Source organism: Epinephelus moara, chromosome 21, assembly GCF_006386435.1.
Source record: "Epinephelus moara isolate mb chromosome 21, YSFRI_EMoa_1.0, whole genome shotgun sequence".
Lineage (NCBI taxonomy): Eukaryota > Metazoa > Chordata > Actinopteri > Perciformes > Serranidae > Epinephelus > Epinephelus moara.
Window position 1 is genome coordinate 2258395 of NC_065526.1, and position 22873 is coordinate 2281267.

The 22873-nt window shown below is 42.1% G+C and overlaps 1 protein-coding gene across 5 annotated transcripts in view; it reads right to left on the reverse strand.

Annotated features, from left to right (window-relative positions):
- greb1l (GREB1 like retinoic acid receptor coactivator) overlaps positions 1-22873 on the reverse strand; it is a 51568-nt gene that overhangs the window by 23544 nt on the left and 5151 nt on the right. For 3 of the 5 annotated variants that reach the window (XM_050074602.1, XM_050074603.1, XM_050074599.1), the window contains exons 1-3: positions 8057-8307; positions 3384-3495; positions 407-566 (exon numbers count right to left, since the gene is read on the reverse strand). In XM_050074602.1, coding sequence (XP_049930559.1) covers positions 407-563 — 157 coding nt within the window. In that variant the 5' untranslated portion in view covers positions 564-566; positions 3384-3495; positions 8057-8307. Of the gene's footprint in view, positions 1-406; positions 567-3383; positions 3496-8056; positions 8308-15568; positions 15590-22873 lie in introns of those variants that run through there. The other 2 variants (XM_050074601.1, XM_050074600.1) reach the window with 2 other exon arrangements.

Here is a 22873-nt window from a genome sequence, read left to right on the forward strand (position 1 = left end):
CAATCTATGTGAAACTGCACATAGGCATTGAGGATTGGCATAGGTAGAAGGTGACAAAGCTACCAATGGGTATGGACTAGTCTGTATCGTTTTACAAATTGTCCTTCATTTGTCTGTATCCTGTATGTAAGCTTCTCCATCATCTGAAAATCGTCTATGATGAACATACATATTTTTAGTAACCTTCCTATGAAATCATTTGCAAATACCGACCCATAAAATAAAGTGTTACTGAAATTTGTTGAAGACAAACCATTTGACTCAGTGTTACAATACTGATCAGGTGTCAGTACTTTGGCGTGTTCATATCGTATCTGTCTTTTCAAATGTAAACCAGAGCTGCATGACCAAAATAAATCATCAGTAATATACACATGACCATCAGGCAGACCTGTGCGTCACCTACCTTCCATATTACCAGGATACGGCTCTGGCTCAAGGTAGAGCTGTGTGAAGATTGGCTGTGGATCTCCACTGCTGGAGCGCAGCGAAGCCTCAATAGAGTTGTGGAGAGCCTCTTCAAATCGAGCAGACTTCAGCTGCCCGGCATAAGAATTCCCCATTATCTGTGAGAGCAAAGAGGAACATGAGCAATAATGCACAGTCATGGCACTGTAATCTCTGCTTATTGATTTGTTCCTTACATAAGAATAGCGAGGGCTGCAGATGGCCGACCAGCAGCAGGTGTCTCACACAAATGCATTCATGTTCTCAAATGAACGCAGCTGTATCCTTCTGAGGGTTTCGGCTATGTACATCAATTGGCTGGTTATTTGAAATTTGAAATCAAGCAGAGCTTTAGCTAGCTCTGGGTAATTGTGGCGGGAATTTTTCAGTCTGAGACCAAACTATTAATCATTAAATCGAGGAAATAATCATAAATATAATCAATGATGAGCACCTGCAAGCTCCTATGAGTAACAGCATGCACATGCATTTAACATTATATTCATATTACTGATGATTCTTTATCAGAAATCTCACTGTGTAAACATTCTGCGAAAGCCCCACCAGCCAAAACTACAACACTGTCACAACATTGATATCGAGGTATTTGGTATTTGATTTTCACAAACACACAAACACACACACAGTCTCTCTGTCAGGCCAAACATAATGGCCAAGGCCACTTTTTGGCTCTGTCTCCTTCTGTCTGTTGTGTCACTCTGCCTGCTCTGCCCCCGTGCCCCCTCCACCCCAGTGTCCACTCTGGGACATCTGCCGGGGTCGGCTGCGTGGGCCTGAGGTTGGCTGGCTCTCTGGTGGCAGCTGGCAGCTGGACAGAGGGCTGAGCACGTCGTCTCAAAGAACAGAAAAAAAGAGACAAAGAGTGGGGAGAAAGAAAGAGATAGCACCCCGAATGTGATGAAAGAGCAGCGCTGACCAATCCTTTGCTTCATCATGGTGTCCATCCAACACACAATGGAGCTTCCTGCTCAAACTCCCATGTTTCAGTTTGTCAAAACATTTCACTCAATTGGTTTTTAATACCGTGCCAGTAATCAAGAGTGTTCAAGGGAAATAAAGGGAGTGCTGGCCGCTTTCCTGACATGAGTTTGGCCTGAAATACCTTCCATGTTTGTCCTTGGACTTCACTTGGCCGGTGCAGACCAGTGTTGTGGTTCATCAACACTACAGCAGCTGAGTGGAGACCCAGCTTGAAGACTTCAGCTGTTTTGGAAAAGCTCAAACTCCTCATTCAGGTCTAAATAAAGATCCTGCGCAGCTGCTGAAGCACTGATTTGACAAGGTTATCTTTAGTTTTGACGATAGCCAGTTGTATAAGTGACATCAAGTCGAGCTCAGAGTTTTGTAATGATTTAACTAACCTGGCCTCAGAGGGTTTCTCTCCAAAACAAAAAAACTCTGTTGATTTTGGTAGGGCAAAGGTGCACAAAGGCTGAATTAGAAACGGAACGGAAATAAAACTTTTACCACATCACTGCACAGAAGGAAGTGCACATTTACTGCTAGCTCACCTAGCACCACACTGGAGGACGCCATTAATGTTTACATCTCACAGTGCCACAAACATGAGCCACTCGTCCATAAGTAGGTGCACGCTTCCTTCTCCGCAGACACTTTGAGCACCACAAGCCGAGTGCCATCTAGCTCCATTAAATTTGAGAGGAAGCAGGTATCTCTATGACCGATATCTTCAACACTCGATGACTCACATCAAAACAACCTAGACTGATAAACAGCACCAATTTTTTTGTAATTAGGGCTGCAACTATTGATTATCTTGTGATTATTTTCTTAATTAATCAGTCATTTTTTCTCTTGTCAGAAAGCAGTGAATAATGTCCACCCAAGCTCCCTATGTGAGGTCCTGTCTTTTTCTTTCCTAGCAATCAGATCAATGATTTCTATGTTGTTTGTCTGTACCACACACTGAATATGTCAGTCAGTGAATCAATATCTACCTGATACAGAGTGCCTTTTGGCCAGACAGAAACCCTGAACCTTTTTATTTTGTCAATACTGGGCAGGGTGGGAACAAAGTTGGAGCTGCCTTCTCCTCCCAGGTCTCCTTTAGCCCACGCCTGGACAGGTTCCAGACCCCATGTTTACCTAACAACCTTCCTGGGGAGGAATCTGACCAACCCAGACAAAAGACAGGATTAACAGTGCCTGACTGTGCTGTCAAAGAGATAAGCAGCTTAACAGAATGAAGCTACAGTATTTCTTGCTTAACTGATGGAGGAAGGTGGCTACACAGAGACAAAGACAGAGGGGGTGGAAAAAAAACAGAATGGAGAAATGAGTGCCTGAGGGCAGTTTCAAGCAGCCGCTGCCTGTTGGATTGTGAAGTCAAAGGAGACTCCAGAGGCCGGCTGGCTGACCCTCGAGCCTCAGCGGACAGATTTGTCATTAACCTTATGCAGGCCGGAGGTGAACATAGAGAATGACCTTTTATCACCTGCGCAACTTAAAACAAAGCGTGACTGTGGCAGAGGTCGCTTTACGGATGCTTCCGAGGTGTGACTCAGATGGTTGCTAAGGACAGTTGTAGTGGCGTCGGGGGGGGGGGGGGGGAATTTCAGGTGAGTCAGTGGCTGCAGTCTGTTTGATGGATGGTCAAACATAATGAGTGGACTCTACTGGTGAGACGCAGGTTAATGTGTGAAGACTAATGGCTGAAAAGGGGGGAGTTCATGTCACCCAGTAGTGACTTAAAACTGCCTCTCAGTCGGTCAGATGGTCAGTCAAGGCCGCTCCTCGGCTCCTGGGTGGCATCAACAGATTGTATGAATGTGACCCCGGGTCAAAGTAAGTATAATCTTCACTCAGTGGATTTGGGAGGACCAGAGACAGAGCAAATATGGGAGCACAGGCAATCTCCAACAGATGAGCAGTGAAATAAAAACAAGGTGACTTACGTTGTCGGATTGTTCCCAGGCGTGAAGGGACCTGTTTGCCTCTGCTACATGCTGGATCTCTACCACTCTGCAGGAACTGTCAGCAAAGACTTTTCACTCAGTGCTTCAAGACCTGGGGGAGAGCAGACAGATCTTTAATGTGAAAAACTGCCTGTAAACGATTCAACAACACATTTTATATATCCTGAGAGATATGCTGTGGCACAGTGGTTCTCCACCTCTTATGTCCAGGACCCCTAATTTGAAAAAAGAATAGTGACTCTTATGACTCACAGAATTAAAACTATAAACTATATCCCATCTGTCTGGGAAGCCCCTGGAATTCCCCCAATGACCCCTGGGGATCCTGGACCCCTGGTTGAGAGCCACTGCTGTAGCATACTGGAGTTAGGTTTTCTCTAAGGAGCCAGTATTATACATCCGATGATTGTGTTCATCTCAAGTCAATAAAAACTCAGTAAACAGCTTCCAATTTTGAACAACAAATTTATGGCTAAAATAAAAAACAAAATCAAACAGTCCTCATAAAGAGTAATTCAGTGTCAGATTCAGTTTTAATGCATCGTTTCCACACAGTTTTGTTTCGTGTCCGGATTTCCGTATAGTATATGGAGTATGCCCCAAGTGTTCAACGCAAGGAAATGCATCTCCTTACAAATGGATAAAAATGCCACTGAAGAACTGGCAGACAAGTTCATTTTGAGTGTTTTTCACTGTCCAGTCGTGTGGAATATGTGCATGAAGCAGCATGGAGACAAAGACAGGACCAATATTGCATGGTGACAAATACATGAGGAGGTTAGCCTGTCAGGTGTGCAGACAGTTTTGTGAAATGTTATGTTAAAACCGTATGATTAGGATCGTTGCCATGGTAATGAACATTCAAATCAGTATTTGAATGCTTCGGGTTTCTTTTTTTAACTTATGCATTACCCAAAAGTACTCAAGTAGCCCGTGACATAAATAGTAATCCAACATTATTCAACACTAACATAGGTTACAATCAATGTATTCACTCATTTGTCGATAAGCCTATATATGAGCCAATAAATGTTTTTTTATGGGACGTGGCAGCAATTCATTTGATGTCATTACTGCACATTTTGTAGCCGTTTTCACTTCAATAAAAAGGAAAATTCCTGAAGTCCTCATCGTCATTAGACACAAAGTTTATGATAGCTTGTGTTGCTTCCCCTTGGCTGAGCTTCGGCGAAGCTTCGGATATTTGTAGGGATTTCTCACTGAAAATATGAAGCCCAAAAATGGTGTTTGAAACAGCCCTAGTTATGATCCACTATGCATGCACTCTATGCTACCAATGTTAGCTAGCTAAACATGCCATCAAACTTTTCACTTGTAAAAAATGAATAACTAGAGCTGTATTATATCCCTTTTCCACCAAAATCTGTGTTTGCATGCTTTAAACACGAGTAAAACTGCTAAACCGGCTATAGACTCGCTTCCCATTGCCAGCAGGCTGGAGCCATCTACATGGCTCATGGCACATTCGACGTCATGGACAGGTTAGTAAACAGTAAACCGTTTTTACAGTAGTAAGGCTACTTCTTTTTTTAAAATCTCTTATTTATTCAGTCGCTCTTTTAAACTCAATGCAGACTCATTTGGTACGATGTTTGAGCGCTGCTCGGATGGCGATGGAGAGTATTTTGTGGTTGCACGTGGTAAAGCGGCTAAAATTAGCATGTCCACCCGGGTGCTGTATTTCCATCGCTGCAGATGGAAGCCGGAGCCGATAAATACCCATGACTACTGCAAAGTCATGTGACCCGGGAGTGAATGCCGACTGTAACCTTTCCCATTACATACAAAAGCCAGATGTTAGCAGGTGAGTTTTTTTGTGCAATGGGAAAGCAGCTTTACATTAATCAGCCTAATTTGTGTAAAAGGTCTTTCCGAAATGTGCCGCAAAGTTAAATCTTTTCAACGTACTTCAGGCAAATTCTGCAGCGGAGAAAAAATAGACAAAAGGAATAAGGAGTTTCGCAAACACATCAGAGATCACGGAGATTCTCATAGAAATGAATGGACTTCTGGCTGACTCATAAAGACTTATTTTTTCCCCAGACATTAATATAAACATGAGCTTGACAGTCAAATTCTACTTGTTCCCACTGCATTTTCACATTACAGAAATTCTCAAGACATCAGCCTCATTGAGACACTCTCAAAAGCCACAAATTTGCAGCAGCATATCTCATGTATGTATGCTTAAGTTTTATTTCTCCAGATAAAAATCAGCGTTGAGATAATGTACAAAAGCATGGAAAGCCAAGAACTGTTTACTGAAACACGCCTGCTCCAGAAAGCCTGGCACTCCAGGTCTTCACGGTCCAAAGACTGAGAGCATTCACAGAATGAATGGGTGCACTTACAGCCACTCAAACATTAACAGCGACTCAAACCATATGTACTCACTACTGTGTGGCTAGAAACGCGTTATGTGACACTGCAGCCCTGGGGCTATTTTGATAAAACACAATTGGGTGTTTTAGTTTGTAGCCGCACTCACTACACACACACACACCCAGTCTCCTCTGAATGGATCTGGCGGTTACTTTGACCCTTTGACAAAGTATTGTTTAGTCACTCAGGACCTGATATAACATAAGCAAAGTTCCCCTCAAAAGTCACAATCTACCGCATCATCACTTGTGACTGTATCATGCAACTCTATAAGAGGGAGGTTGATCTGAGGTCCAAGTCCTCCAGAAGGCAAATGTACATAAGCTGGTTCAACTTGCATTTACTGACCACAGTGTAACCTATTTTGTCAATGATTAGCCAGCTTGATACAGCTAATCAAGGCAAAGAGGTAAAAACGTCAATATGACTGACAGAAACCTGCACTCCTCTACCTCCTGGGCGACTGAATCGCTCACTGAAATTTTTGTTTAAAATAGACAAAAATCATGTCTGAATTTAACGTAGCATTGATCGTGTTAGACGTACTATCCTGACATAAGTTCATGCTTTACCCTCTGCCTGGTGTTCTCACAAAAATCTCTGCTAATTACCCAAGGAGCAGAGTCTTGAAATATTTTGATGCTTATCTCGTCGCGAAGGGTTAGAAGACACAGAAGGAGACGCAGATGGCTCCCGAGATGAAGATGAAGGAGCCGTAAATCTAGACATCAACACGAGCCCGGCCCGAGGTGCTTAATCAGGTCCTGTTTTTCCAGTAATGACATTTGAGGGAATGTATAGGCCGACACGCTTTGCTTTGCTTGAACACACACACACACACACACACACACACACACACACACACACACACACACACACACACACACACACACACACACACAGGCCTAACTAAACAGGCACTTTGAAATGCAAGTGCAACTGCATGTGCATACACACCCAGCATATGTAAATCATCATGTACGGCTATGGTTATGTGTAATGTACATTGTACAAAAACGCATAAAGAAAGGAGAAGCTGAGATTATGATAATGCTGCAGTAAAGAAAAATCAAATTTTTTATTTAATCTATTGAATTTTTAAAACACATTTTAGTACAAATGCAACCATGAAATTGCAGTCATCAGTCTGTGCTTACATCATAGGCATTGTTTTTGAGGGGACGCAGTGGACAAGTCATCCTCAGTGTTTTATTCTGACATAATTAATGACATTTACACTATTAATTGATGCAGCAAAGGCAAAAATTAGCACATAAAAATTCACCAGAATGCAAAAACCAAGTGTTTTACACTCCAACTTTTTGGCAGGTGATCCCTAAACCGTCTGTGTCACATGTATCCCCTCCAAATGTTGAAACAAAAGCTACGCCCTTGTTTTTACATTGAAAACAGTTTTCAAAAATGATGTAAGCCTAAAGCTTTCTCAGTACATTTTCTAAAAAGCACAACTGGTTTATTTGAAATAAATGAAAAGTGAATGTGGATGTTGCAAGTAAGAGGAGAATCAACAATCACATGTTGTAAATCAATCCTCATGACAGATATTTATCCTAAACATTTTTTCAAATATTTAACTTTCCTTTCTGCCTCCTTTCGTTTCTCCCTCAGCTGCATAATTACATTACAGTGTTTACAATAGAGAGCGAGAGGCAGGATTAAAGTTATTTCCCCTCTTGACCTGGTTTCATCAGATTCTGACTCAGCAGATCCTGCAAGTCAAAGCCAAGACTTTTCCAAATGAATGTGAGGAAATCCCTCTCCGGTTTTTCTACATTCCATGTAAATATTTGAGAAACAGAAGTAGGAAGATGTTGAAACTGTCCATACAGTTAAACTTGAGGCATTAAAAATCTGCAAGTCAAAATGAGCTAATCCAGGATTTGGTGGCTGCATTGAAAGTCATGAAAATCCCTGGAGATAAAATGTTAATGAAAATTTGATAAATATCTAAAGTGTTTTCACCTCATTGTTATACATTAATGTTTAAGGTTGAAATGCGGGAGAGAGCTCAGCACACTGTTAACATCAGAAAAGCTGTGGTGAGGAGACACTGCCCATCAGACATGAGAGAAAGGGGGATGGGGTGAGAAATGAAGAGGGGAGGAAAAAAAAAAGACAAACATCTCTTCATGTTCTCTAAATTAGGTGCTAAAAGCCCATCTCATTAATGCTATGTCAGAGCCACACGCGACAAACAGCAAGCAGTAACAAAAAGAAAGCTCCTGTACCTTCCATGACTGCTCGACCAGCGGATAAACTCTTTAAATCCAAAATCAAATGCAGTAAATCCCAAATGTAAAGGCAGCTTTTCTCTCATATGAAGTCCATTTTAGATCATAAATCCTCGGGGAAAGAATTTGTTGATATCCAGGCAGCATATGGAGTTTCACTCTTCTCTGGTATGTCTCAAGTCACCTTTGTCATGATACTCTATGGAGAGAAATGGGAATCCCACTCCTTCCCTCAGAGCAGCAGAAACCCTCCCTCTTTCTCTCTCCCTCACATGCAAACAAACACACACACACATACACACAGACCCCTCCCCCTAAGTCCCCTATGCCCTCCTCTGTCCTGTGCCATTTGCCAAGGAGGGAGGGAATCCACCGGGGGCTCATTCATCATGGCCCTGCTGACCCCCTGTGGTGACAGATGCTCTTGGAGGCCTGCGGAGCTGTGTGGGGAAACAAAGAAGAAGATCCAGCATTTCCCCGCTGCCACACAGCCGCGGCGCCCTGCCACGCGTGACCCCCAGCACGCCAAGGCACTGACACCGTGTCAGGTGGAAGTTTTCATTTTCGGGGGTGGGTGGGTGGGTGGTGGGTTGGGGGGGAATCTTTAAATCAAACTTTCGCTCTCACGCTCGGTTCAGTCTCTTGCTGACTTTTTTATTGGGGGCCAATTCAGCAGACAGGAGAATCCGTCCCCAGCAAAATGGGAACAAGAATGTCAGGTCAGCTTGAGCATTTTGTGCCCGAGATTGACCCCACACTGGGGTTTTACTCCCGCTATAAATACCAGGGGCTCATCTGGTCAAAATAAATAAACGGAAATGCACCGCAAATCAACAGGCTCTGGCAGATGTTAGGGATTCTGTATCATCACAGTCTGGTGATCAGGGCTAGTACCTTATCATGATGTTACTAAATGAAGGGGGGCTCCAACAAGGACGTAGGTTTCATTTTAACATTGTGCAGGATATATGTGTGCCTTGCTTTGCCTTTTATGTATCGATTTATGGTGGCAATGTCTTAATTTTGTAAAGTCCTCTGCTACTTCAATTTTTTTTCTGGGCGCAACAAATGCACATGTTCTACATATTGAAGGAGGCGTGTCCCCCTGAAATCTACACCTATGGCCACCAGAGTGATCCAAATGTATGCAGCTGAAGTTATCTTCAACATCTGAGCAAAAATATTAAACTTACTTCACAATATGAGACCAATTAAATCACTCTTCCTGAGTCCTCATAAAAAATATTGTATTTTGACACTATATTTACGATTCACAATCCAGTTTTAATAAAAACATTTTAAATCTTCAACCTTTTCTACTCAAGGTTGCTGAAATTTTGTATCGAACGTAACTTAATAATTTACCGTGGCCTCCTGACACATGGAAAGTCACAGCAATGCGCCCTAACTCAAGTTAACTGTATTAATACAGTGCAGAATCATAGCAAAAGTTATCTCAAGACACTTTAAGTCTAGATCATACTTGATTTATTAACAGAGACCCAACAATTCAAACGAATTCCCACCAAGAGCAAGCACCTAGTGCGACAGTGGACAGGAAACGCATCTTTATAAAAGGCAAAAAAACAAGACTCTATGTGAGTGGCCATCTGCCTCTGCTGAGACCCTAAGACTCCTGTCCGTCTGTTTTCCTGCGGACTAATTAATGCCAAGTAAAGTCAGCAAGAATTTGTCAGGTAAACAGTAGGTCTGAGTAAACTCTCATCTACTTGATGGCGGGGACGATGCACTCGCCATTTCCCATGAGGAGGCATTTTTAGGTCTCTCTTTCATACTAGTATTACCCCTCGGATGAATCGATTTAATTCATGAAATTGCTTTTATAAAGTTGAGAGAACGAACAACGTGAATGCAACACTGTCTCCAAACTGGGTTTTTAGATGAACTTTAACAGAAAAGGCAGAGTTAAACACAGATTACCAATAGTAATGGATGATTACAATAAACCCTGGTTATATTTTTGTTGTCATAAATTCTCCCTCTCTTGTCCAGGTGTCTCGCTTCACTGAGCCGTGTGACTGGTGTTCCAGTTCATTACCACAGACACACAGTCAACAGTTGTTTTAATCAAGCCACGTGCAGCTCTTCTCACCTCCTCTCCAATGGTTATATTGGGGCGCAGTCAGTGCGATGGCTGCTGTAAACCACCTCGCGGGCCAATCAGGGCGTCCATTAGTCCTTACAGGGCTTTCATGCACTCATTTCTCTCCATCAGCCACATTTGTCTAAACATTGGGCTTGAGTTTGACTGTGAAATGTGTCCGGCTATTGCTGGTTTAGACCACACATGGGGACATATCAGTGGGTCTCAGGCGTGCCTCGGATTGACACGGTCAAGATATTGTAAATTAACTGTAGTTATCAGGTGTGACAAAAGTGAAACCTCTACAATGATCCATTTGAAAGCAGCGTAGCCACAAGTTCAACTGGGGGAAAAGAGCTGTCAGTGTGATTTATGTCTAAGCCCCTGACTTTGACGTGGCCTGTCTTAAATGGCCCATTTAGAACGGAGATAATGAGTAAACCCAGCATTTTCTTTGGCCTCAAAGGACACCGTGCAAAAAGACAAAAGAGTGTGGATTGAAAGCTCGCCCGCCCCTGAGCCCATCCTTCATCGCTGCATTGAGCTCCCGCTAAAGTCCCTGACAAAGGGGAAGTATCCCTACCACCACCTGAGGAAAGACGAGTCACATGATCAGCTGCGGGGGGTTCTGGGAGATCTGGGACTCTTGAATACGGAGGGGGTAGGATTCTCGGAGGAACGCCACAGCTTTGTGTTCGCTGACTCAGCAACTCTAGACAGTTGTTTGGAGTAAAAAACCCACCTACAGGTCTAACCTGGCTCTTCTATTGATTAGAACATAGCAGGTTGAGGCTCTGATAGCGCTCTGTGGACGACAACCGACAAATCAAGAGATGAGAGATGAGTATCAGGTGGGGAGGAAGTACAGCAACCAAGGTGCTAAGTAGCACGTCTGACTCTTATAATAAGAAAACGATCCTGCAGCTCAACTGTCAAAAAACAAATCGAGAAAACAAAACTGCCAGCATGTGAAAATTCCCGCAGCAGAATCCCCTCTCCTACCCGCTTCACGTGCGCTACCTGACGCCGAAGGTGCTAAGACTCGCACTGCTGTTTACTATCCGGGTGGCAGTCCGCGGCTCTAATTTCCTTATAAAAGCCCCACAACCTTCTTCGAAACCACCTCACCCCCGCTCCACGGGACTGCCTGCTGGGCCCTGAAGTGCAAATCAGTGCTAGTGAGGATAGCAGATGAGCTAAGGTCATTCATGGCTTTCCAGTGGGCCACACAAACAAAGGCAAACATTCCAGCTGAATGCCATTGCTGAAGTCGGCAGCAACAGAGAGAAAGAGAGGGAGAAGGAGACAGAGCAGGGCTCAGTGGAGATAATAGCCCCAGGGTGTATGTGTGCATGCACGTGCATGTGTGCATGTGTGTGTGTGTGTTCTAGGGGATTATCTGTGGAACTATAAAGTGGGGTGAACCAGGGTTTAAGGCCTGGTGTGACCAGAGGGAACGGGGGCAGGGTACAGGGACTGAGGAGGGGTGGACAAAAGGAGCATTTGGGCAGATGAAGAAGTCATCATCATTAAGCCACTGGAAGTTTACTGTCCAGTTATAAAACTCATTTCAAAATTAGGGGCTAGGGGGTGCGTGTGAAAGGGCAGCAGTGCTGGGGTTGGCCTGCGAGGGGCTGGAGGGCGGTGTAGTGACTCGCTGAGGGACTGTAGTGCTAATTCATTAGGGGGACAAGCAGCCTTTGTGTTAACAGGAGTTGATTGGAGTGGTGACCTTGCCACACACTCTGGCCCGGCGGATGAGTTTAAGGGCAAGGCTTTTAACCTTAAACTAAATCTGAGCCACGGGCAAAGGCCAGAATCATTTAATGGCACGGGCCCACCAAACAGATAACTGACGCAGCACAAATGTAAACAAACCTTGTTAAACGTAACCAACACAGGGATAACACGGCAAACGCTTTAGTTTACAGTAAAACTACGGTAAATACTGTAACTGATATTCCACCACTACAACCTGTCAAACAAGTCAAACAAGTAGGGCTACATGACATGCAAAAAAATAAATAAATAAAAAGATATTAGGATTATTGTGACAGATACTGTGATTACGATATGAGTCATGATTTTACCAGGAATGGTAATTTTTGCACTTCATTTTCTCTGAAAAAAAAAAAAATATAGAAAAATTAAAATGTGACTTTTGCCTGGGTCTGCCTGCTGAACAAATGTTCCCTTATGTCTGCAATATGGTTTGTAGGCCGGGGCATCTTTGTAGCACCACAATACATCACCTTTAATGGTATGTTGTGACACATTTTAACTTGCACATTGCAATTGGCCATATTGTGATTTACATAATATTTCTATTTATTGTGCAGAGCTACCAATACATGCCAATCATCTAATGGTATATACATTTTAATGAATACAGATGAGACATATATATACTTTCAACTGACCTTTAAGTGCAGCCGAAGTGTTTGAATCATGAAGACAAAAAAAACCCTAAAACTTCTTTTTATACTCAAAAACAGGGCTGCAACTAATTATTTTCCTTTTTTGATAATAATTTTCATAAATTTGTGAAAATTGTAGATGCAGCAATCACCAGAGGCTCCACCATATGATATTACCACGATACTGAAGGCATGATAAAATATTAATACATTTTATTTCATATGGAAGCGTATTGTACGGAAGCATATTGCATTCACTTGACAAAAAAAAAAAAAAAAATCTGTTTTATTGAGTAATTTTTTTCTGTTTTTCATGATATTTTTTTCTGTTTTTCAGGGTAATTTTTTCTGTTTTTCAGGGTATTTTTTTCTGAGTTAAGAGAGCAATAGAACAACAGACGCTTTCATTCCTTTCTTGAGAGCTCGATATAATGGAAGCAAACATGACCTGCTTGTTTAGTTTAATCCACTTTTACTTTGTTTTGGGTTTGAGACACTGGGAGATACTCTTGTCTTTAAGTCATATGGATGGTGTTATCATTAGTTAGTTGACTTTATGCAGGCACCTTAAGACTTTGCGGTTGTTCAGACGAAAAGCCCATTCAGATCTGCTGGACATTGCAGTGTTTCTCCAGAATCAGTTGAACACATAACCCAAAACAAAGTAAAACTGGATTAAACTAAACAAGTGGGTCATATTTGCTTCTATTATATCAAGCTCTCAAGAAAGGAATCAAAGCGTCTGTTGTTCTATTGCTCTCTTTACTCAGAAAAAAATACTCAGAAAAACAGAAAAAAATACCACGAAAAACAGAAACAAAAATACTCCAAAAAAACAGAAAAAATTACTCAATAAAACAGATTTTTTTTTATTTGTCAAGTGAATGCAATACGCTTCCGTAGTCGACTGATGCACTAATAAAATAATTGTTTCAGCTCAACTCATTCGAATGCCCAAAAGTTTTGAACACAGCTGACCAACACAATGAGACTGGAGTTAAAACATAAATCTTTTTATTATTTAATACAACCTCTCGACAGCTGTGATTATTTATTTAGCAACTGATCACGTTTCTAATTTTCTCTCGATTTTATCGTTTGCTAAAAAATAAAAATGTAATCTACACTGATTTTTAGGCAATCACGCCCATAAATATCGAAACCCATATTTTTACCTTTTACACGTTAAAGAATGAAACAAAAAAATTCCAACAAGTCTTCACAAAAAATGAGCTCTTTGATAATGTGACCAGTGAGCAGAAAGGTCAGGTCTCACAGCCGTTATCTCCGATAGAATAAGTGAATGAAAGTGAAGGACGAGTGACGGTTTACAACGCCGCTCATGACTGTGTAATAAAATGGAAGGCCTGTCAGTGAACCCAATCTGCATTTTACAACGCTGCCGGGTTGAACGTCAGTTCACCTAAGTCGGAACAACAGGGAGAGACACAGGACCCTAATGCATTTATGGACTTATTCAGCGAAGCCATATTGAATAAGACAACAATGAGTTCTATTTCATACTGTAAAGCTGTCAGCAGCAGCGGTCAAACGGCGGTCAATGGTAAAGGGCATGAGGACGGAAAGAGAAAAGAACTTAAAAACAAGAGCAGATGCTGGATTTTAACTGATCATAATGCATTCTCTAAAGATGTACATTTTTATTCTAAGACTACAAAAATCACCCCCTAACCTCATATATCTTAAAAAAGATCAAATTAAACTTATCATATATGAACTCACATGAAGCATTTTATTCTACTCTGAGATAGAAATTGATCCTCTACCATCACCTCAGCTTCTTCTAACATCTGGTCCTCACCTAATGGCTCATCCCAGAGTAGATCTTTGATGATGGTTGACCAGGCCTTGTCCTGGCCATAAACTGTTGTTTAGACAGCCCTGTTTGTTATGGGGTGTAAAAGGAGAGCCATGGATCACGTTGAGAGGACCAACACTATCAAAACATTGGCTCTTATCAGATGACAGAACGAGCAAAGGGGTCAGGTTCTGTTTCCAGGGGCTGCACTGCAGCCTGCCTCCACATCACCTCAGTCACACTGAGGCTGCTGAGGGCAAGATGATCATGGGGGATTTAAGAGATGATGGTGTCTAGTAAGTAACCTTTCAAAAACTGTGTGAGGGTTTCATATTGTTTGACTATTTTCAAGACGCGTGCCAATACGACACCTCAGTTGTGGTACGAATACCAAAGCTTTATGTGTGACTAATAACTCAAGATACACTGATTAACTTTAACTGCATTTTACTCTCTTCACTTTATTTTATGGTTCATAGTTGATGGTATTTTATGATTGTAATCCTGGTAATAGGGGTGGGCGATACGGCCCTGATATAATATCAGGATATTTCAGGGTATTTTTGCGAGAACGATATTCTTGACGATATGACAAATTAGCAAAAAAATATTTTAGTATTAATTTAAAAAACAAAATAATCGCAACAAAATAAAAGATATAGTTTTACAGTTTGGCTTCAAATATTCAGTAAAAAATAAACAAAAATGATCTGTCATTTCTTTAGTTTGTGAACAACAACAGTAACTCAGAGTGAGATTCAGATTCTGTTACAATATTAATAGTACAACTAAATAAAATCTACCACAAATTACACATTTAAATGAATTAAAATGAATCAAAGTGACAACTATTTCGATAATAGCTTGTTTTAGCTTTTCAAATGTGTTGCCTTCTGTGATAATAAGCGTTAGGAAATGTTCACTATCCTCTGACATTTTATAGATCATTAGTTCATTAACTGAGAAAATAACTGACAGATTAATCAGTGATGAAAACAGCCATTGTTTGAACCCTGCTCTACTCATTAGACATGTTCAAGACACGTTAGGATGAAGACGTCACTTGTTTTTGTTTCAAGAGCTTCACTTAACATTTTTGATACTTTAAACCTTTTTTACAATAAAGGAAAACACATGAAAGGCACGGATACAAAAGACACCCGACTCACTCTGATTTCTTCCTTGAACCTTCACAGAGCTGACACACTAACTGAATTTAGCCACGCCGGAGCACTGAGCACTCATGGAGAGGACATAAGAAAGAGGTCTGTTGTGTTTATCAGGCGTCCAGAGAGAGACCCACCTCTCACAATAAGACCTCTCCTTTCTTTTCCTTCCTGGAAAAAAGTCCCAGCCACCTTGAATCCATTTGAGTGACACCGTGACAAAGAGGCTTCTCAATGTCCCGACGAAGGCGCCCCCTCCCCTTTCCCTCAAAACTTCCTTACCGGGCGATCAGCTGTATCCATCATGTCGCTCTTCCTGACCTCAGGCGACACTGCTGCATCAGCAGCACCCCACCCCCGTTAACCCCCTCCCTCTCTTACCACATCTCCTCCATTACCCCCCACCCTCCGGATTAATAAGCACCAGGTTGCCCTCGGTGACAGGACACACACTTAAATCCCATCAGTCCTCCTTACTGCAGCAAGAGCCACGACATCAGCAGGGCTCTCTTTTTTTTTGTCTTAATGACACAATGGAAGCAGAGCCAGCCTTTGTCGAGGGCTTGACCCCCCACACAAACTGTGCTGATGAGAAAAAGTGACAGTAAACCTATTCAGGCCTGGTGCACTTCATCTTGCACTGATCCCTCTGATGAGATGAAATACTTCACCAAGTGGCAGATGTGACAGTTAAGACAGGGAACCTTGGACAATGTGGTGTACCGGCCGGAAATAACAATTAACATCACACTCAGGTGCAAAGTGATAGAAATGTTGAATAAAAGAATGTTTCAATTTCAAATTAATTTCCTCTTTTTTCTTCAGCTGTGGTCCTTAAAACAGCCAGGATGCTGAAGTTAAATGATAAGTGGGCCATTTGAAAAAGCAAATTTCAAAATGTTCCTACTTATCAGTCATGCTCTAAAGCATGGGTATTTCTCTTCTTTGCAAGTAATATCGTTCATGCTAAGCACAGACTGACTTCGTCCAAACCAGATATTTTCCTAACCCTGATTTCAAAGGGGAAGCACTCTCCAATTGGTCTGGGCTGTGAGTAATAACCTTTCTTTTATCAATCCTAGTTTAGCAAGACAGTTAACACACCCACCTTCACTCATTAGCTTAAATGGATGGTTCCCCCCAAAATCCTAAGTGCATGTTTGTCCTCTTACCTGCTATTTATCAGTCTAGATATGGCATCAGCTTGTGGTGCTCAGAGCGCCAAAAACATACATTTAAAAACTCAACAGCAATGTCTCTTTATAGAAATCATGACCCAGTTACTCAAAATAATCCACAGACCTTGCTGAGAGCATTTTCATAAGAACCATTTTCTTTCTACTGAAATACACGCACCAACCGTATCACTGTGCAGAAGGAAGTGTGCATCTACTTATGGACAAGAGGCTCATGACAGTGTGAGATGTAAACATTAATGGCAACCTCCTCAGCTAAGCTGTAAAGTTAGCTGGCTCCTTAGTGCTAGGTGAGCTAGCAGTAGATGCACACTTCCTTCTTGTGTTATAATGAGAAAATATGAGCTTAATCGGTGGGTTGTGAGTGTGCCTAAGTGGATTTCTCTTCATTTTAACATTTACATAAAATTTTTTGGCTTGAATTGCAAAAGCGTAGCCAGTGCTATAGTTGAGAGTCCGTGACTGAGTGAACGCCGTCGCTTCCTGTTCCAAATCAAAAGCCCTCTAGGGTTTCATGCATGGTCCAGCCATATACTAGGTTCTTCTTCATTTTCTCTCTATATTACACAGTCGTATGCTGGATGCCCATCTCCTGCCTAGCACAGTTTCTGTTTCATCCACAGACCCAGTGCTTTCCATTCTCTCTTCTCTGAAACTGAAGTATGTGCTATGTCTGGCAATAGCAGCGGAGGCCATTTAAATATGTCGCTGAGCCCTAATACTGTATGTCAACAGGTCTCTCACACACACACATCCCTCTTTCGTCTTCTAGGTCAAGGCTTAAACAGAGTGCCTCAGGAATGAGCCCTCAAACCCGGAAATGAGTTAGCATTTTACCACTCATGATTCCCTCGTCTCAGAGTCTATGGGTTTTTGTTTCGATGCCTGAAATAAGGTCTGTGGTAAACACAAGCTTAATAGATGATACCATTTCATTTTAAAACAGAGAACTTTGAAGCTTCTATGTCCCAGCCAACATTTGTATGTGAGTCCCATGTGGGTAAGTGAGCTGAAAAATGGGCCCCCAATGGGATTGTCCATGGGTTCCATATTGGTCCCGTTCCAATTGCCCACATGGGTGGGTTATCCAAGTGAGCCCCAGCTAAGATGCCCATTTTGGACCCATATCCACTTAGTACCCAGGTAGCACTAACATACCCATGTGGGGCCAATATGGAACCTGTGGACAATATGGGCCCCACATACAAATGTTGGCTACGGTGTCGAAGCTTGGCTGGTTGCTAACAAGTGGCTAAATGAGACTACAGAACGTCATTGCGTTTGACCCTAGTGTGGTTTGTTTACAGCCTAACATTAGCTTTTTACCTCTGGTGATTGCACTTAGCCTTCAATCATGAAAGTGGTGTTCATTCCACAAGCTTATTTTTGGCAATAATCCAAAATCCAATGGAAAAATGCCAATGGCTTTTTGACGATGCTACGCGACTCTAACTTCTATGTCAACCTACAGGAAAAACGTCATCCTGGGGCCCTCTATTGACATGTAACAAAACTGGTTTCACTGAATTAGTTTGATGAAAAATGCTAATCCGTGTTTTAATGCTATTGATTTTATCAGCAAGGCAGTGCACATATCTACAGAGAAAATCAATGAAGAATTCTACATTTCCCATACTTTTCCATGTTCAGCTTGGGTTGCAAATGTGCACACAGAGAGATTGAAAAGAGAGGGACAGAGAGATAGAATGACCTCCACAGAGGAACACTGAGTCCTCGCAGCACAGCACTGGGTCTTGGTCACCGTAGCCTTGGACAATCTGTGACAGCCTATGGAAAAGCCTTCTGCTGCTGCAGACAGCCCTCTCCCCCACAAACCCTGGCAGCATCAACACTCGCTGACCTTGTGTTTCAATACGAGGAGGGAGGGAGAGGGAAAGAGAGTGAATGCCCTGTGATGGTGTTTGTGCATTTGTGTGTGTTTGTGGGCAGGGAGATATGGAGTCAATACAGGGAAAAGGCAATGATGCTGCTGTGGTGATGACAGAAATCTACAAGCCTGGGTGTTTGTAGCTGTTAGCTGTTAGCTGTTAGCTGTTAGCCGTTAGCGCACGTCCTGTCCCTTCACAACAACAACATTGAGACACACCTCACTGTAGGATGAGTCATATTCTACCACGTGTATCAGATAACCTACAATAAAATCTTACATTTATTTCCCTAATCACCAATGGGAAGGAACATTTTACGAGGCTGAAATAAGAATACAGACATGAGTGCTAAAATCTATGAAGGTGAGGTTAGAATTTGCACATATAAAGTTTAAAAGAACTCAAGAGGAGCGGGAGAGAAAGGCAAGGGTACCACACATTATGCATAGGGTAAATATTTGGTTATTTCCTGTATCTTCCCTGTTTCCAATCTCAGTATACCACAGGTTGTCTCATTCATATTATTTTTGGCAGGCTTTCTAGAAATGAGAGGGGCTGCAGCTGGCATGCATTAAAGCACAATGAGAGTATGATAGTAAATGCACAGCATGATCACCGATGTGTCTAAACTGCCACATTAATAAATAAACAGAAACCCAATACGCTGATGAATCAAACATTGTATACCTTTGCAAAAACAATCCTGACACTTGTAGCCAAGGCCCAAACAATTAAACCCAACCTGTAAAAACATTAACTCCATCAGACTGTTGCACTATGATTTAACCTGTGGCACAGCACACACTGTACTCTTTAAAAAGAACGTGTAAGCTATGAGAAGTCATGTCTGGCTGCAGGTTCTGTTCCACTGGGGTTGGCATCTGTGTGCTGGAGGGGTNCCTGTGAGAACGAACTGTTCTTTTCCTCCAGTGCTGTGCCAGAAGAGATTGTCAGCTGGAGACTTTCCAGGTTTCAGTGGCAAGAATAAAGATATATTATTACAGAGAGCTCTCTGCTGAGCTGCATGCACACTTTGCTCCTCATGAGCTTACACTGATGTAACAGAGCCCACAGAAATCCAAGACATTATTGATCTAAAAATAATAATAATGAAAAAAAAAAGGAGGAACACTGTAGATATGAGATAAACACTTCATGCCACGATCCTGCTGTGATGCGATGCAAGATGAAAGGGCTCAGGTGTCGGGGACATTAACTTCATTTGTTTATTAGGGCTGCAAATGCAAGAATTCAACTCAGGGAACAAAAGACTGACATTCCTCCTTCACCTTGACATGCCATCACTCCCCTGCAAATACACCCACACACACAAACGCCCCCGCTTAATGGCGACCCTTTGACTTTGCTCCGGACACGCTTCCCGACGAACGACTTGGAGGCAGATAAGTTCCATCCATTTCTGTCAGGGAGCTATTTCGACTTTGATCTGGGCCTGGGAGTACAGAGAAACAGAGCTTTGCAGCCACCTACAACTGTTTCAGGTCTGTATGTTGCTGCCTTTACAAAATACAAAATACTTTGTAACAGTGCCATCAGAGTAGTTGTATGAGTAGGAATAAGTATTGTTGTGTTATAGAGACAGAAGGCATAAAGGAACTAGGGAATGGGTTCAGTGAGTCAGTCGGTTAGTTTATCAGACAATACAGCAGTGGCAGATAAGAGGCTGCCATGCATGTCGGAATCAGAGATAAAAGACAGGACAACAGGAAGTTGAATCTACTCGGGTCGTCTTCTACTTTTGTATAAATGCGCACGTGCGCACACACACACACACACACACACACACACACACACACACACACACAGCTATTATCCCAAGCCTCCCTTGTGACAAAGAGCAGGATGTTCAGGCCAGTCTTTTTGGCTGCACTCCTACATACTGCATGTCCCACCTTCCTGACTCTTAGTTCCTTTCACCCATCACTGAAAGCCACAGTCTAAGGCTGTGAGAAAGAAGGCCATTTTCTTGTCTTAGAGGAATTTCATCGTCACAACCTTTCCCTTTCCCCTTCACTCCTAAACAGGCCATAAACACAGAGGTGCCAAGTAGGCTCACAACCAACAGCACAAATTCATGGTCAGACAATTAGGGATGAGATGTTTGCTCTAGCTTTTACTTACTGATTAATGTATTGCTGCAGCGTCTTTAGAAAGTATGGGCCTCCACTGAGCAAGATGTGTGTTGAACACAAACGTCTGATCTTAAATGTGTTGTAGGTTTTTAAGGTAAAAAAAAAAAGAGGTCAGTTCAATCTCATGTTTAAAGTGTTTGTTCTTTGAAATGTACTGTACATCTGTATTGCTCAAATGCACTTTACCCCAGTTTCCTTATCAACCATGAGTCAATACTTCATACTAATTAGCATGCACCATGACATTTAAAATAACTACAGCCAGTAAGTCAAAACAAAGAGGAGGCAAAATGCTGTGTGAAAACTTTCAGGCCCCCGATGACCGTTTGTATATCAATAACTCACTCTGTGATACATTGAATTTGGGAAGAAAACTCCACGGTGAACGAAGAATCCAAAAACAGAGAAAATTCTTAACAACAGCAAAACCATATCAAAACATCTGTTCACAAACTCTCGCGCAGCGTGTGCAGAATAATCCAAGTCTTATTTATTCTCAGTACCTTCCAAACACATGCAATGTTACAATTTTAAACCCTTCTGCATAAACATCACAGGCGTGCAACTCGTCTGCGGGAGAGTGTTTATGAGGTAGTGTTTCAAATACTAAGGTTTTAGTGAAAATGTTTGTGTTTGGGAGGTACCAAGCATCCGTCTGGATAAATAAGACTCGGATTATACCACACTTGTTGCATCAGAGTGTGTAACATTTGTTTTAGGTTGTTTTGATATAGTTTTGCTGTTGTGAAACGTGGACCCCTAAGACATCAATTCATCAAGAATTTTCTCTGTTTTTGGATTCTTCGTTCACCACAGAGGCATGTGAGAAAGACAAAGTTGTCCTCACGAATTCAACATAACATGGGGTAAGTAATTGATATACAAATGCTCATTTGAGGGGTGGAGTATTCCTTTAATGTTTTCTGCAATATGTTCCTTGACTTATAGCACCAATATCTACATTTAATTTTTTGCTTTTTTTTCCAACTATGACTAGCTGGTTCATTTACTTTGTGCGCTGGATTGTGGAACTCATTTTACTATTTTCTCAATTAATTATTTAGTTTATAACATATCAAAAATTGGGGGGAAAACATGCTCATCGGACCTATTCCAATCACTTGTTTTATCCAAAATAACCTACATAGTTAATAAAGTGTTGTATGGCGTTTGACCACAGCTACAAAGCTAACTTTAAAGGGAGGGAAATAAAAACAATACAAAATAACTGTTCAGCTTCCTGCAGGTGAAACTAAGATGTAACAGCTGATGGCGGAGGGCTTGAGAAGGCAGCCCCTCCCCCACCAGAGGGATCAATGCACATAAATGGAAGAGGTCACAGACCTTTGACATCTCCTTTCAGCCGGGGGAGGGGCACAGGCCTTTGTGAGATTGGCTTTAATGATCCAATTGTCGACTGTGTCATGCACCTTCTTACAGTACATACAGTTTGGGTCACATTGTGCTCCACTCTGCGCACTCTCTGACCAAACTATGTGTCCGTTCACTGAACGGCCCAGCCACAAGTGTGAGGAATAAAACAATGTTGCCGTGTATATCAGCTGCTGTCTGCATCCAGCTGCCTTGTTTTGCTCCTCATCACCCCCACATCTGTTTTAACCTCTTCTACCATCTCTTCCCCTCCTCAGCCTCCCCTGCAGACCTTATCTGTGCTTTCCCTCCCTCCTCTCTCATGCTGCATTTTTTAACAACGATTGGATCACTGAAATCCAAAATGACCACCTCCTAAGATATCGTTGATGAAGACGAGGCAAAACATGACATGAATCTAATATCGTGATTTTGGTTAAATGAATGGTTCAATAAACCCTCTCAACTGGAGACTATTCGCATTACTGCCCTTGAGTAAACATTAACCACGTGTCGATATGACTCCCTGTTACAGAAAGAAAAACATAAAACCCCGATACTCCCATAACAGTCTGAATATTTGTTTCTCTGTTATATAAAAGCAAACACCAGTGAACACCATGTTCCTGACATTCTTGGCCCTCAATAAAAAAAGGACAGGTTAAAAGGTTACTGGCATCCATGCAGAACACATTTGGC